General features: G+C 41.9%; 1 protein-coding gene across 2 annotated transcripts in view; it reads right to left on the bottom strand.

The window, feature by feature from the left end:
- The window catches only part of wwox (WW domain containing oxidoreductase), a 132326-nt gene that overhangs the window by 58852 nt on the left and 55670 nt on the right, over positions 1 to 17804 (bottom strand). Inside the window, exon 9 of one of the 2 annotated variants that reach the window (XM_034879944.1) lies at positions 13255 to 13392. The exons of the other annotated variant lie outside the window; for it this stretch is intronic. Coding sequence (XP_034735835.1) covers positions 13270 to 13392 — 123 coding nt within the window. The 3' untranslated portion in view covers positions 13255 to 13269. Of the gene's footprint in view, positions 1 to 13254; positions 13393 to 17804 lie in introns of those variants that run through there. 2 annotated transcript variants of the gene reach the window in all.

Genomic DNA, 17804 nt, shown 5'->3' with positions numbered 1-17804 from the left:
TGATATAAGACAATATTTTTAAAAAGAGCACATAAAAACTTAAAAACACGCACTCGTCTATTCCTAACTATCCCCTCCCATCCACCCACTCTCTTTCTCACACACACACACACACACACACACACACACACACACATGAAAGTGTATGATATGCGAGGCGTGTTGATCCTGTTTATAATGGCAAGTTTCCTGGTGTAAGCTGTTGGTCTCCCCTGGCGTTGGTCTCCCTCTTCTCTCCAGCCCCTCATCTCTAATGCATGAGTCAGTCAGAGAGACCGCGGAGGCCAAAGAACGAGCAAAAGGGAGAGCGAGGGAGCGAGAGCGAACAGAGGGAGAGGCTAACCCTGGCACTGCGGCGCAACACTTTCATATTCTAATAAACCCAACATGAATACACCCATACACAGAAAAGGAGGAAATTGCATTTCTAAAACTCTCTCTGTATCAAAGGGCATTCCGCTGAACATCTCTCATACACACACACACACACACACACACACAGATACACATAAACATGCAGTCCGGCATTTTCCAAACTGGGGAAAAAAATGAACTAACACAAACATACACACACACACACACACACACACACACACACACACACACACACACACACACACACACACACACACACACACACACACACACACACACACACACACACACACACACACACACACACACACACACACACACACACACACACACACACACACACAGGGAAGGCTCAGAGGGATTACAGTCTGCTGACGACAGCAGTTGAATGCACACCACACAGGCATAAACACAGAAAACTTCTCAAGAGAAGTTCTGTTTGAGAAAGTTTTAACAAGATGTCAGATGCGTGGAAACAGTGGGAAATGATTTCTCTGATTATATCAATGCTTAAATGACAGCATGCGGAAAACAAATGATGGGTAACAGCAAGAGAAAGTGAGACAAAGAGCAAATCAGAGGGCAAAGATCCGGAGCAGAGAGGCAAATATTGTGCAAAACACGTACGCCGATCTCCAGCTCAGACGGGTGCCTCATTTCTGGCCTCATCTCCGTTAGAGCGAGCCATTTAATTTCAGGCCGCTGATACCATCCCTCCTTTCACAAGAGTTAATATCCCATTCTCCCTCCTCCTCTCTACTGGTGTGTGATGGAGTCTCAGTGACAGCCTGTAATGCAGGCCTGTATGCATTGATTATATGACACCCTCCATTCAGGTGTGCTATTAAAGTTTCCCTCCTCTCTTCCTCTCTGCTCTGCCAGTGGAATAATGTCCCATAATAAGAGGAGCAAGTGACTGGAGTCGAAGGGAGAGCCAGGCTGGCCCAGACAGGAGCACTAGTTCCCTGGGCAGAACTAGATGAAGATACGCCCCTGATATTCACCCCAGTACCATGAGCCATACAGGAACAGGGTGGGGGAATGCATAATTGCATTTAAATTACATGAAGGATGCTTTGACTTCCCCCTTGTCTGGCTGCCACTCCCCCTGAATATCTGCACCCATGTAAAATCAACCCATCCCAAGTGCTGTAGCTCCCCTCCCCCAGCACTCAGTAAGGACGCCCTCATGTTTGTCTCATACACACAACCATACAGGACACAGAGAGTATGCCTTTCATTAGTGTTCAGTTATAAGTGTGTCTCTGTGTTCACACTATGGAACTTGATATGGCGATATAACGTGTTTCAAACCTCTAAAAGGTAAGTAAAAATGCTGATTGAAAATCAGCACTCTGAAAGGTGGCTGAACAACACCAAACACATACAGTATGTATGAACTTATGAAATTATTAAACAAGGCAATAATCAAAAGACACAGAGGCAAACAACAAGAAAGGACCATGGTCAAATCAAAAACTAAATATAAAAACAAAACAAAACTTTCTTTAAGAAAGCTACAGTAGTATACCTGAGAAAACAACAACAGACAACGTAACCCTTTTTTCCACCTGTGCTAGACACAGACTAGTCTATGTGTTTATGAGATTCATTAGATAGGGATGAAAGATGAAGTTAAACCTTGTCCCCAGTGTATCTCAGCAAGCACCTATAAACTAGAACCAATTACAACAGCAAAAACAATGGGCATCGCAGCAAGCTACAAACAGATATTAGTGGCATTTTGTAGCAGCCACAACCCAACATGAAAACTCTGATTGGGCAAATGAGACGGGTGACCTGAGGCTCTTGAGACAGAACCAATAGATGTCCATCATAAACAGAGCAGAGGCCATGACGATGATACGGACATTTGTGTTTTTCTTAAATGAATAGATACCCTATGCATAAATGTCTTGTTAACACAAAAAATAATAGCCAAAGTAGTGGATATTGCGAAAACTCCAATTAGTGAGGTCCTGTAACATTTGAAAGTCAAAAATCTTGGATTTCACACTGATAGGACAAACCACATCTAAAAACACTATGGGCCCATCTTGCACTATGAATTATTTGTAACCACATCACACCTGATCGTGTGCATTTGTTCACAAATTTGTATTAAACAAAATCAGTTTAATGTTCATGTCTTCATTTGCAAAGTTTGAGAATATTGGATTTGAGTCTGTCTGCCTTGTGTCATTTTAACATTAGAATTATATATTGCTGACATAGCTTATATTAAAATATCTAAAACCAACAAGAAGAGAATAACTCGTTTTCATAGAAAAAAAATCACATTCTTTGTACAATTTAAAAAAAAACTTGCACAGTATCATATCATTTCTTTATCTTAGCGCAGATGATTTATTAAAATGCTTGATGTTTTTTTTCTGAAAACAGATACTAACAATAAAACGTTTCACACCTGAACTCAAGGCTTAACACAGGTTTTTTAGATTCACATGATTAGATAGTGAGACAATGATAACATATAATAACAAATCAAAATATTCTCACAACAATTCAGAAACTGGAAATGGTTGGTACACAAACCCATTATCGTAACTAAAATCAGGTCATATTATAGCAGCTGTACCAAGCCTCAGACAGACAACGTCTTTAAGCCTTCTGCTCTCACCCACACAGTGTTTCTGCTGTATAGCACAGCGGTCTACCTTCACCATCTCTGCCTTCTCTTTCTGTCTTTCTGGGAAGCTCCAGGCCCAAAATAGAGCTCAGAGCTCTACGGTTTACATAAACCACAATACCTTCCCAGCTTGAAGGGGAGGAGGGGAAGAAAGACCCAAGCATCTGTTTATGTTTGCATTTTATTCCAAAACATAAAATTGAATCAATCTTTTAATACTCTGGATTGTATAAACATGGGAGAGAACTGCTTGAATAAATATCAAGAATGAAAATGGATTTCTCGTCGACGACTATTATCTATGTGGTTTATTTATGAATACCCCGGCTGGTGCCAAAATAGGCAAGACATAAAAAATACAGAGATAATGTGTTTAGGCTTTTTCATTTTCTTCTTTTTAAGTGAACGAATAAATATTAGGATTTACATCACATTTACATTTTTATCAAAATCAAGTTGCGTGTATGCAACCATTTTCATTGATGGTTGCCAGGACAACTGTGAAAATAACAAGAGCAACATGACACTGACATCTTTAACAGGAAAATCATTAAAAAGCAACATGAGGGGCCAGATGATGCTGTCTGTGCCACAGTCAGTCTGTGACTGATAATCACCATGCTGGATCCATAAATAGACTAATAGCTCTTTCACTGCTCCCACTACGATGTACTCAGTCAGGACGGTTAGTGGGTGTTTTTGTAAAAATGATAGATAAAATCCTCTCAATCTCAGAGTCTCATAATAGTGGTGTGTGATATCGGACACAGTGTGAGATGCCAACATACACACACACACACACACAAACACAGCGCACACAGCAAAACATATGCCAGGGCCATCTATCGCTGGCCACACAACACCCACCGACACTTAACTACTTCTCATACACACATATATTCATAAGGTATTATGCAGAATAACAGTTTTATGGATTTTAAATGGCATTCATTCATGAACACTGTGGCTAGCCATCACATGGAAGGGCTATTTTATCCCCTCTTGATGTAGATCAGTCTTCTTGGGTGAGATGCAGAGGGAGGGCCAGGACATTAGGGAAGTTGGATCTGTCTTCAGCCACTGATTAAACACTGGGCCGAGGTGAAGGAATAGAAAGGGATGGCATCAATTGGGACTGAGGCCCAAATGCATAATGGAACCATCACATGAATGCTATGCCTCCATTAATATCTTTGAGGGTGGGGATACCAGATAGCAAGAAGCCTTTTCCGTCCATATTTCTTACCTCAGCTTTTAACAAGCACTCGCTCTGGTTAATACTGTACACCGCACAGAGTGAAACAAACTTCACACAACCGCACCGAGAACCGCAGCAGATCCTCCACAGCCAGGGAGATGGCTTTCTATAGTCTGTACACGCTCAAGTGTGTGTGTATGTATGTGTGTGACAGGTTTATAGGAGTCATTTATCCTGCTCAGCGGGCTAGTGTAGTGCCGAATGGTGGCCTGAGTGCCAGGCGTAGCTTATTGTTGTGTAGCCTTTATGGGCTACATTAAGTACAGCTGAGTGAGAGGGAAACATACAGTACAATACCCTGAGCTCACACATGTCATACACACAGAGATTAACTACTTCCCTGGGCCCAGGGCAGGCCTGCAACCACTCAGCACCAGACCCTGGCACACTACCTCCAACTGCAGATATGGGTGAAGGGATGTGAGTGTGTGAATGTAGGTAGGCACTAAAACTAATTTCAAAAGTCAGTGGAAAAGTTCAGTTAGCATTTAAAGAAATAACTAAAGGATGACGTATTGAGACACTGGGAATCTCATGAATCATTCTTATCAATACTTGGTCCGCTTAAGATCACAGAGGCTGGTTTTGCTCTAAAGTAGAAGAGGCAATATTTCAGTCAGAAGCACTAACATCCAGATGGTGAGAGATCAGAGCGGGTCATTAAAAAGCCTCTGTCTCTCCACACCACGGATAATTCTGAGCCATAAAAACAACATGGATCTCACATCACCACTGGACTGCTCATTACTGGCTTTGTTAATAAATAAATAAAACAAATATACTGAACAAATATGTGCACATGCATAAACAAAAACACCCATGTGTGCACTTGTTCTGAGACACTCTGGCACAGACAAACGGGTCCAACAGTCAGGCCATTTGAAAAGCAGTTTTATTCTCTCACCCACTTATAACACCGCACCCACCCGCGTGTCTGCTTTTTTGAAAGCTTCATAAGCGTCGCCTCTTCAACTGTGTTCCACAGTGTAAAAATAGAGGCCATTATATTGCCTAATGCCTACCTGCCAGCCCTCTATGCTCCCTCCTGTAGACGAAGGCGTTTACATGATGAGGTGGCTGACATGTTCCACACACACCATCCATTACCATATGTACACTGGATGAGACTCAGCCTGCGCAACTTATACTAATGCATGTTTGGTATGCCCTGTGGGGGTGGGAGACACATACGCACATATGTATGCACACGCACACACACATAGCACACTTGAACAAAGAGATGCGCAAACTCTCTCCCATACAAATCTGATGGCAGCACTGTGATATGCCACTTGTATTAACAGCAGGATGCTTTTAAAGTAAATAAAAACATTATAGCTGGCTCTCTGGCTGAGTCTAGGTGCTACTTCTCAGAGGCTCGCGCTGTGTATGTGTGTGTTTGTGTATGTGTGTCTGCGTGTGGCTAGAGGAGGGGGGCAATCCTCTGCTCTGGGGCGGCGGTTCCTCTCTAATTGCCCCTCTAGGTGCCTGTGTGCTGGAGAGCTGAACTGAGGGTAAACACAGATCTAGAGATGATTAATAGCCGGAGGTCAGGGCGGAGCACAAACAGGCAGAGAGGCTGAGACCTCACTTCAGACTACCTTGGCCATCCAAATGTACACACAAACACACACACTGCACGCCAGGAGAGTTAATTTTTTCGACAGCAGATTGTGTTCACACTACCACATAAAATAAATCCATCCGTCCTGGATTCCTCTGAGCAAAGCAGAGAGGAGGTTGAAGATAAAAAAGTAGACAGAGCAGGTCAGTCAGGGGTCAGGGTGAGAGGTAAAGTTGAAGGGTGATGGTGAAGGGTGAGAGTCACAGTGTTGGCCCACGGCAGTAGTCCTTAACAAGCTCTGATCAATACATGACCAGGAAACCCTGAGCTCCTTTTTCTCCTGCATCCCTACGCAGCTGTAGGTGGTCTTCCAAAGATTTTACACTGTAGCAGAGAAAGACGCACACCCTGCTCTCATTACCTTCCCACTTTGTCTTCTCTGTCCCCTGACAAACACATACACATACACACACACATACATACACACACACACACACACACACACACACACACACACACACACACACACACACACACACACACACACACACACACACACTCTCTGTTCTCTTCCTTACAGTGCGTCCCATGCACACATTTCTATCTCTCGCACCAATCTGCACACAACACACACAGCACATCCCCAACTGAATGGAGTCAGGTTTGGCGGCCCTTCATTTTTCATGCAAACGGTAATTTAGTGAGACTGCCTATTGATTGAGCGCCGCTTGTCTCCCAAACAATGCCACTTCAATCAGCAGCCCATGGGGGGAGAGGGAGCTGGGGGGAGAGGGAGGAGATGTAGGGGAGAAGGGGGGCAGAGAGAAGGGAGGGCTGCCGATAGCTGCAGTGACTGATTTAAGAGATGGATAAAAAGCAGATACGTCCCCCGCCCCTGTACTGATTAATGACAGTGGCCAGAGCAGCCCTGGACTATGCATCATGATTTAACCACCAGCCCCTCATCTAAAGATTAGCGTGCGTGCGTGCATGCATACGTGCGCGCACACACACGCGGTAAAGGCACCCACACACACAGTGCCTACTGTACCACACAGAGAGACAAGACACGGAAGGTGTGAAGGGAAGAAAGGGACGTGAAGCAAGGAGAAAGACAAGTGAAAGGATAATGGGGGGGAGGAGATACTGTAGTGTATGACTGTGTTGAGTTGGTTTTACTGAATATTCAGTGGCAGAAATGTGCTTTTCAAAAACTCACTTATAGTCGAGAACATACTGGAGACAAATGAGGAGACATACAGCCCAGCGCAGTCACACTCTGGGAGGAAGTTTGTATTTAAATGCCAATGTTATTTTTTGCCAGTCATGTGGCTAATGTTTTCTTCCGTCAGCTGGACAGGGCAGATAGTTCAGTGAGAAGAGTGCAGGTGTATGTTGCTGTGGTAAGAGATGTGTTAGAAAGACAGCAGGCTGTGTTTATTAAACTCACACTAGTTAAAATGGATCTATTAAAGCAGTTAAAACAGACTGAGGGTAAGGGCTGCAACTGACGGTAATTAACTATTAATCTGCATATTATTTTCTTGATTAAATAGTCTAACCTAGAAAATGTCAGAAAGAGTCCAAGGTCATGTCGTCATAGGTTTTGTTGTTGCCCAAACAAAAGTAATGATGTTGAATCAAAAGCAGAAAATATTTTCCTTTTTGGAAACAACTATTAAACACAATAAAAATGATGCCTAGAAAACAGCAACAGATTAAAAAGAAGAAACAACAGCCTTTCACAGAAATTAAGAGAGAACATTCTAAGAATGAGGTTAAATGGTATTAGATGGTATTAGTGTCGTACTGTATGATATGAATTATTTTCCTATTCTCATGACGTACATGTAACTTGCTTGCCGGGACCCTGCCCTTGATGCAGGGCTTTCTTTGACCTCACTTCTTCCCACCACAGAAAGCTGAATCTTCAAAACCTGTGGACATTCTTTTCAGTTTTTGGACTGGATTATATGGATACATACTGGTATATTTTATATGAACTGGCACTTTATGTTTTTGTTTGCTTTTGTACTTTTGTACCTTTTCCTTTTTTATTGCCATGGTTTTATGTGAAATAGAGAAAGTGTCTGATTTGTTGGGGGACACAAGGTGTGCTGTCCAGAACTTGGTACTTATTCATAAACTGACTAAATCACCTCATACAGAAAGCCACAATCAAAGTCTAACTATAATTTCCCTTCATAAAACAGCAAACCTTTAGAAAGGTAGAAGAGGGAAATAATTGATAAAAAAAAAGATTTTTGTGATGAGCTTTAACGCCACCCTCTCTCTACAATGAGTCAAGTTAAAAAAGGTTGGGAAAATGTTTTGGTGATCTTGCTCTGCAACTTGTACAACAGAGTCCAGCTCCAGTCCAATTGAGCCCAGTCTTCCTAGCCTGGCCCATTGCTGCCAGCCTAGTCTATTACAACCTGGACAAACCAGACAAGTACAGTCTAATGTCACAGTTTGTGCTCAAGTGCAATGCAGAAACCCAGAGCACAATGTAAAGTTGTGCGAAGGAATACACTGACTCTGGTCCATTAGTTGTGCTGGAAGCCAAGGAGGAGGATCGGAGCCCCTCCCTGCGGCTGCTAAAATATTCATCAGACTCCCTGAGAGCATGTCTACTAATACATGGAGCAAGAGAAAAAAGTGAGGAGGAGGAGGAGAAGAGAGGGGAGGGAGCGAGGCGAGAGGAGGAGAAATTGGGGAGATGAGCAATGCTCCCTGTGTGCATGTCAGCTAATAGTCAAACATGACGCGCTAGGTGGGAGGGAAAAAAACCAGGAGAAGAAAGAGTGGGAAGTGCAAAGAGGGGTTGTTTAAATAGTCTGTGGCTGAAATCACAGGGGACTAACCACGTAAAAAAGCAAAAGTAAGGAAGAGAGAGAGACAGAAGGAGGAAGATAGAGAAAGATTGAGAGGGAGTAATCACTCCTTTTCCTCCTCCCCTGCCATCAGTCGCCCCTCCAAGCTGCATTCCAGATTGATTAAAAGCCCCTCTTGTAATTGTCAGATCTTGTAGGAACCATCTCTATGTTCGAGAGAGAGAGTGTGTGTGTGTGTGTGTGTGTGTGTGTGTGTGTGTATGTGTGTGTGTGTGTATGTGTGTGTGTGTGTGTGTGTGTGTGTGTGTGTGTTTAATAGGGAAGGGTACAAATGCACGGGAGAGGGGGTAGAAGAGAAACCCAATTTCAATCACGTCACCAGTGTAACAGTACCAGCCACCAGTCGCTACCACATCAATCACAACTCCCACTCAACCAAAGAAATATTGTTGATGTTGTTTTGTCTTTACAAACATCAGCCCAGGTAGCTGAGCTCTATCTTTGTACCCTGCTGAAATAAGAAAAAAAACATACATGTCCCTAAAAACAAACACACACACACACACACACACACACAGAGTTATTTTTCCAGTCATTAAAATGAGAAATGGCCGATGGTGTAGAAGCTGTTGAAATACCATTAAGAAATGGAGACAAATGCAGTGGATTGCAGCATCCTAAGGCAACCTTACTACAGTAAATCAGACAGTGACGAATATTACTGCGACCATGCCACATGCATATGGACACACTAGACAAAATGCACGTGCACACACTCATCCGCACACAAACTGTGCAAACAATCTGCGAGGCACCTTCTATAAAAGCTCCTATGGTGGATTAATGAGTAATTATCCTAATTAAATGTTTCCTGATCTTCCGTTATGATATATGGATGATTATGTTCAGAGATGATTAAATTATAGTATAACAGAGCAGTCTGATATCATTTTAAAGAATTAATGAGCATTTGTACGGTAGAACCATGTGGAAATAAGGCCCAAATTAAAGACTGAATTACTATTGATTTGATCAATTCAAGACTAATTATTAGATACAGTAATAGAAAACATTTTTGTCATTAATCACAGGTGGATAGCCATGTTGTTGTTGTTGATTTTCTTTTTTTAAAGATTCCATGGGGTGAAAATTTCCCTTTATGAGGGTTCTTTTTAAATTTAATATGCGTTCCCCTAGCCTGCCTATGGCCCCCTAGTGGCTAGAAATTGCAATAGGTGTAAACCGAGCCCTGAGTATCCTGCTGTACTTATGAGAAAATGAAAGCTCAGATGGGCCAATCTGGAATCTCCTTATGAGGTCATAAGGAGCAAGGTTACCTCCCCTTTCTCTGCTTTGCCCGACCAGAGAATTCGGCTCACCCATGAGAGAGAGACATCATGGCTTTCAAACAAGCAAAGAAGCAGTTAGTCAAGGCCACGCCCCTTGCCTCCACTTTGCACCCCCCATCTCTCCTCCTTAAAAGCTACAGACTCAGAAATAGCACATACTAAGGAAAGCTCATTGTGTGACTGGCTCTAGTGGCTGTAATTCTACCCCTGAGGCTGATTTTTGGGAAAGAGAGTTCAAATATGGTATTAGGGAACCACTAAGATCTATATAAAAGCATCCAAAGAGCACAATGTCACGGGACCTTTAAGGCAGAATGCTCAAAGAAGTTCAACAAGTGAAAAATGCAATGCAAGAGCATTCTGTGCAGACACATACAGTGCCGAACAGACTTTCAGCAGGGCTTTTTACAAGATCACTATATTAAACACAGTGCACTTTTAATGAAGAAATGCAATTGATGCCAACCACAACATGAAATTTCACATAACACTCCCAAGCAGAGTAGTGTTGTATACATACTTTTCTCAATGAGAAGATGAGAGCCCACATGAGAGTAAACTAAAGTATACTTTTTCAAATAACAACCTTGCATGCAGATTGCGAGATAAGAAACATGCAACACAGCTAAAACAACTTCTCTTTTGATCCTTTGAAGACACATCTGCTCTTATGACCAGTTGATTGTGTTACTTAGACTAATGTAAACCAATAAACAAGGCTAACCTTGTAAGCAGGGTCAATGCTTATGTAAAAGCTCATTGATTAACAGTTGTGATTATTGATCATGCCATGTGGCCCAGACAGAATTGACGGATCTGATAAGTCAGAGTCCAGATTCACAGACAAGACAGGATAGACACACAGAATGATGGACAGGAAGAGAGACGAGGCAGGCAGAGAATCTGATGGATAGACAGACACACACACACACACACACACACACTCTAATACTGTTCTTTTTCTCAATCTCATCAACTAACTGGAATAGATTACTTGGGAGTATCAACTTATTATCTGCACAGTACTTGAGCCTCTTCAATATTTTCGCCCTAACCCCTATCTCCCGCTCCAACGCCTGATTCACTTCTCCATACAGTTCATGGTGCCGAGCAGAGTAGTTGCATGTGAAGGAGATAGTAAGCAGTAATATTCAATTATTGTATGCACGGTGTCCCCGTCCCGCCCTAAATTGATTTCTTCTAGAACGGGAGGCATCGCTCAGCACTGACACACAGCCATGTTTCCCCCATCTACCACATCCCACGCAAATTACTCCTCCATCTGCTCTCCCTCACCTCATCGCGCATTTACCCCTCTTGTCCCTTCTTTTCTTTTCTCTCCTCTCTTCTCCTCTCCTCTCCTTTCCTCTCCTCTGTCTCCATCTCCTCATCTTCCCCTTTCCTCTCCCCGTCAGACTGCACAGCTATCGGCGATGGGACTGAGCCCCGGCTCCCATACAGGACGTTTAATCTGTCTTTAATCTCTTTGCATTGTAATGGGAAATGGTTTTGTGTTTTACTATTTGATTGAAGCTGCCAGCCCGCCCCTCAACCACCATGGGACTGTGTGTTTAGGCGTGGGAAGTGTTTTCAATTTTAGCCTTGCCTCAAATTATCTTTTATCAAAGAATTCATATCAATAATATGATTCTACATATTAACCAGGCTGTTTGTAAGTGGCCTAATAGGAAAGAATGGAGCAAGAAAGATAGAGCAAGAGGGAAAAATTTAAACTGGCTTCCCCTCACAGAATCTAAAAGAATGAATTACACTGAATTAAATGTCCACATTTTTCATTGTAATATCACAGAGAAGCCTAAATAAAAATGTTGACAAATACCTTGAGTGTGGCTCATCTGTAATAAGGAAAAAAGAAAAAAAGTGCCTGTTTTCATCTGGAGCTGACACACAAGAGTTGTGAAAGTTTTCTCCTATATCATCATAAAGACCTTCATAATTGTACCTTTCATAAAGCCACACAGAGATAGAGTAGGTCTAATCAATACTTCATATAGGGAGGATTATTGTTTGTTCGGACTCAAAGTAGATTCAAAACATCTAGGCCCGACAGTCATGTAAAACTAGAATTGATTTGTTCATAAAAGCAGTGAAATTTTTGATGTTGGTGTCACACTTATATTTATTTTCCAGCATCACATTTTTTATGCATACGCACATTGTCACTTTAACAAAGAACAGGCCTGCGGTTAATACTGAATGGCATTTACAGTCTCTGATGGTTAAAATCAACAAAAATCCAAACACACATACAAACACATGCACTAACATATGTACAAACACACACATACAAACACATGCACTAACACACGTACAAACACACACATACAAACACATGCACTAACACACGTACAAACACATGCACTAACAAACGTATAAACACATGCACTAACACACATAAAGGTATGCAGTAACACACACACACACACACACACACACACACACACACACACACACCTCTCTCCTATTCTAATTAAAGGGACCTCTCTGCCCTGGGTGTGTGTGTGATATTGACACTTAGCTCCGTACAATAAACTTTATTGGCAAGCCCTGCTTGATTACTGCACTAAACTAGAATAACAAGGAATATGGGAGGAGGGGACGTGTATTATATACTAAACAGACATTAGTGGGCTTTATTCAAATATCTGGTGCATTTTAATAGCGAGCCCTGAAAGGCCTCTGTCTCTGAAGAAAGCCTCTGTGACATTAGCAGTGAGCTGAAGCTAAAATATACTGCGCACAAGTACAAAAATTGACATGGGTAAAATATAGTAAAGGTAGAAAAGTAGAAAAAAGAGATATATATGAAGTATGGAGGAAGAGAAAGAAGGATAGATTTCCCGTCATTAATGATCTATGGAAATTCCTCTGTCTATTTTCAGATATACTGTTAATGGCTGCTCGCTGCCATTAAAATCGTTGCCGTTCTGAACTCAGCTATTCACATATTGGCTGCTGCTTCATCTAATATTCATCTACTGGAGGTCAATGGCACTGGTGGCATGCCTAATTTGTATACACAAATTAAGGGTGGGGAACAAGAGTTTTAATGAGTAAAGTGTTGAGATTCAACAAATACAGAATGAGACACCTCAAAAACCTTCAAGGTCCCCATCACTTTTGTTGCCCTTTTCAGTTTCAACACAATAATACGATTGTGTTAAGTACTGACAAAAAAGGACTAGATCAATCTAAACACATTTTTGAAGTCTCTACAGCTAGAGATGGGAGTTGTATGACTGTTTGAAGTTAAAACATATGATTAGACATGCAGAGAGAAAGAAAGAAAGAAAGAGTTTGTCTCTCCTCAGCACTCCAACAGCCCTGGTAAAAGAGGCAGCCTTATAAAAAGAGGACAGGCTCTGCAATTATTTCCTCAACAATGGTGTCTCAAACAATACCTGGAGGAAAAGACTTTGCCAAGCCTTCTTCATCCTGGACATTAAATTATCAGCCCAAGTTCTAAAACAATTAGGCTAAACCGGCAGGGGAAGCAGAGGGTGGTGTGGTGTTTATTCACAAGTGTAAACCTGATCTTACTCGCCTTGCACTTTTGGTTCTTTGTGCTAAAGCATAACGAGGAATCGTGAGGAATTACATCAAAAGACCCAATAAGCTCTGTTGCATTAGCATCCTTACTTCAGTGAGCGGTGCACTGTGCATCAAGCCTACCTAAATGACTCAAGGCCTCCTGCACAGGAAACCAGCTATTAAATGTATGCAACAAAAAGAATTTTAAAAAAATAATTAGAAAATATGTTGTGATTTTAATACATGCAGAATTGTAATTCCATACATTCAGAAAAGCCCTCTGATAATGAATGAATCACAGCTGTCTGTCCCGCTCCACCTTCACATCGGCTCGTTCTGCTCAGTCAGTTAAACTACAATGACCCCTACTGGCCTAATATGGTACTAGGATTTAGTGCGCACGTCAGACAAAGAGTTTGTACTTCAATATAAACTTGTGGCTTTGCAACAGCTCTGGATCTTCAACACAAAAAAAACACAATCAGGAGGAGAAATGACAGAAAAAGGTTATTCTCGTTTCCTTCTTTAAAGACAGTCTCTTCAACAAAGACAAATAAGTCAACACCTAAAGTCTCAGCTGACTTTTTTTTTTTCTTTTTTTTTTTGAGTTTCTTTCTGAGTTTGTTTTCAGTCACTTCCAATCACTCCAAATTCTCTCCCCCACCTCCTATCCTCCTTTTTTCCCTCTCTCTCGAGGCCTCGGCCCCGTTGGCAGGGCCTCAACCGCTGGGTGTGTTGGCAGAGCTCAGGCTCTGCTTCACCCACAGCCTGCCCTCTGGCTTAACAGGCTGGCACAAGGACATGGAGCAGAGTTGTGAGGAGGGCAGGGCAGGAAGCATGGAGCTGCCGACTGATAGAGCCATATATTACTGAAAGAAAGTTAGAATAGGCGAGCGGTGTGAGTTAAGTTGAAGCTTTAGGCCTGTGATTTCTGTGAGCACGGCAGAAAATGGCACTATTCCTCCGTCGGTTAGCACGTGTGTCTGAAGGAGAACATTAGTGTGAGACACACATGCGGCCTCACCTTGAAGAACCACTGACCCCACACACCTTTATTGCATCTCCAATTAGAGGAGAGGGAGGGTGGAAGGGAAAGATACAGAGAGGGAAAGACAAAAAGAGAGGAAGAAAGAGGGGGAGAGGTGTATTTCATAAATGTAGTTCCATAAAGAGCACTGACCCAAATGGCATTCAGTAATTCTTCCTTGTGCCAGAGGAGGTGGGATAATCAGAAACTTCATCAAGCTCACTCCTTCCTTCTCTCCTTCCCTGCGTCTGCAACACCTCCTACTGTCCCACCCTCTGCTGGAACCTTTTAAACAAAAATTGCGTGTAATAACTGCATAACGTATACAGTGCATCCGGAACACGCATCAAAGAACATCCCTCTATCCCCACTTCATCGCTTCATTTTAATTAAACAAGTTTCCTCCACTCAGAGTCTCGCCATCTCTCATCTCTTTGATCTGTTCCCATCTGACTCACAGTAAAAGAATCAGTCCGTCTCCACTTTGAGAAAGTTGCACGCGTTTTATTCGGAAGACTCCCAAGCAGCAGCGGTACATCATTGATTTAACATACACAAAAAGGCATCACAGCACTTACAAAGTAAATGACTGAAAACATAAAAAGGCAGTTCTTCTGTCAAACAACACCCTATAATTACAACCCCTTTACACTCCATGTGGGTCTACTGATAAAAGCAGAACAAATTCCTTTTTGAACCTGTTCAATAAATTCAAATCTATCTTCATGACAATGTCGGCAATACATATCAAATCTGTCACTGCTGCGTTGAGATGGATATGGGAGGGCAGAAATCTGAAAGAAAATCATACAACTAAAGTGTGTCTCAAGCACCAAGTCCCAATCGATCCATTCGCTCTCTTTTCCAATACACTATGGACTCAACATGGACTTATTCTTTCTTAAGCACAACTGGGAGCACTCCCTCCCCTCGGGGTGCTACACTCACACAATGCTTCAAAAGAACATTTTGTTTATATGTTCAATACCAAGAAACATCAATAAAATTATCCAATCATTAATTTCCTATTCAATACAAATTTAATGCAGAGCCACGGAGTAGCCAGCTCATATCCAATGAGGGGATCTATCCCCAATCACTCAGCTGTGTGCTTCAGATTGCACGCACACACACACACACACACACACACACACACAACCAATGGGATTGTCCCTAAAATAGTGATTCCTCACAGACTGACTCAATACTGTAGAGAGCGGGGAAAGACAGAAAAGAGCAAACAAGGAGGATGAGAGTGGTAGGAGAGGGGAGCGTATTATTTCTTAAGCACAACTGTCAAGGTGAGAGTCTTGACATTGGATGGACAGGCATAGCTAAAGATACACAATTTCTTCTTCTAGTCTACAGTGTATTCATTTGGAAATGCAGGTTTGGTCATACAGGAGTAGAGAACCAGTGGTGGAAGAAGTAAGCAGAATATTTATATAAAAATAGAAAAACTGCATTATAAAAAATACTCCATTCTAAGTAAAAGTCTTGCATTCAAAACTTACTCAAGTAAAAGTACAAAGGTATTTTCAGAGTTATATTACATATTATATTATTTGATGATTGTTATTGATCTATTAATGCATGTACTGTCCGCAGCATTTTATGTTGTAGCAGGTTATGGTAAAGCTGCTTTTTAAAGGGGAAGTGCACCCATTAGGGCACATCAAAGTTGTTACGGATCTAATGAAATACTACTGCACATGTGGAAAAAAGTAGCATGAAGCCTTTTGTGTTTTCACAGCGAGCTAAGCAGTATGACAATTTGAAAAGGAGAAACATCTTGGAGAGTGGAGTAAGAAAAAAGTGAGGTTACCAGACCTCTCTAGCCTGCTCCTCATCTCTGCTTTAGGCTCAAGGCTACATTACCTTCCACTAGCATAATACAAAAAAACTCGGACTCATTGTTAACAGTCGCATTTCACTGTTTCAATATTTTGTTTAGTTGTGCTTCATCAATTTTTATACTTTTTTTAAACTGTCCATGTTAATTTCATCTATAACAATCCATTATTTCCTGATCACACATGTACAGTATGTAAAGTCTTCAACTGCAAATTAACTGGAGCTGTCAGATAAAAGTAATAGGGGTGGGAATCACCAGACGCCCCCCCCATATTATATCATCACAGTACTCATGCCACGATATGATATATTGCAATTTTGAACATATTGCAATATTCTGCAATATATACATATGTACATAACCTTATAAAATGTTTTGCAAAAAAACGTTTGCAAAATGGGATTGTCAAGCAGACAAACTGACCAACACATATATAATAAAAGATCGATACTCGGCTTCTGTGTATCGATACAATATTGCCACTGAAAATATTGCGATACTATGCTGTATCAATTTTTTCGCCCCACCCCTAAAAACTAGTGAAGTAAAACAATTAAAGTAGCATAAAATAGAAGTAAAACACAAGTACCTCAATGTACTGACATTCCGTTACCGCAGGGACAGGTTTATGCACGCGGAATGAGGAACATGGAGGCATGGGGGGGTTAAAAGAAAATGAAAACACTCAAAAACCTTTCACATATCATAGTTTCTCCGCGACTTCTCTAAGGAGCTCTTATGCACTCCAATCAACACGCTCATTCATGGAAAATCTGGAGATCAATGACAGGTTCAACAGTTCCATGCTCGATGAGACAATCTATAGCTCTTTGATGCATGTGATTAGGAAATGCGTGGAAATGCGATCAGTATTGAATATCATACAGGTAGTGAACCCAGCTGAACCTGCACCTACTATAACCCCCCCCCCAATATGGTACACATCAGATAGAGCTGTGAGCTGCGTGTGTGTGTGTGTGTGTGTTTAACATGTTAGAGCTGACGAGGTGACACGAGAGCCAGAGTACACAGGTCAAGTAGAGTCAAACCAGGTAGGCGATTGGCTGATCAAGTCTGAGTGTAATGACTAATCAATGGTTGAATGCATTAGCCTAATCTAATGGGCCAGGTGGGAGAGGACAACTGCAGACGCATGGAACACATGATTGAGCACAACATGCAACAGAAATGCAATCAATAACACATAGAGTGGTCTAACCCCAAAGGGGCGAGGGTCCCCCCCACTATTGGAACGACCTGCTCCACATTCATTTAGGAGGTGCTCCGTGTGTGTGTGTGTGTGTGTGTGTGTGTGTGTGTGTGTGTGTGTGTGTGTGTGT

Source organism: Etheostoma cragini, chromosome 8 (assembly GCF_013103735.1).
Source record: "Etheostoma cragini isolate CJK2018 chromosome 8, CSU_Ecrag_1.0, whole genome shotgun sequence".
Taxonomy (NCBI): domain Eukaryota; kingdom Metazoa; phylum Chordata; class Actinopteri; order Perciformes; family Percidae; genus Etheostoma; species Etheostoma cragini.
The sequence above is the reverse complement of the archived record's forward strand: the minus strand, read 5'-3'. Positions and strand labels throughout refer to the sequence as shown.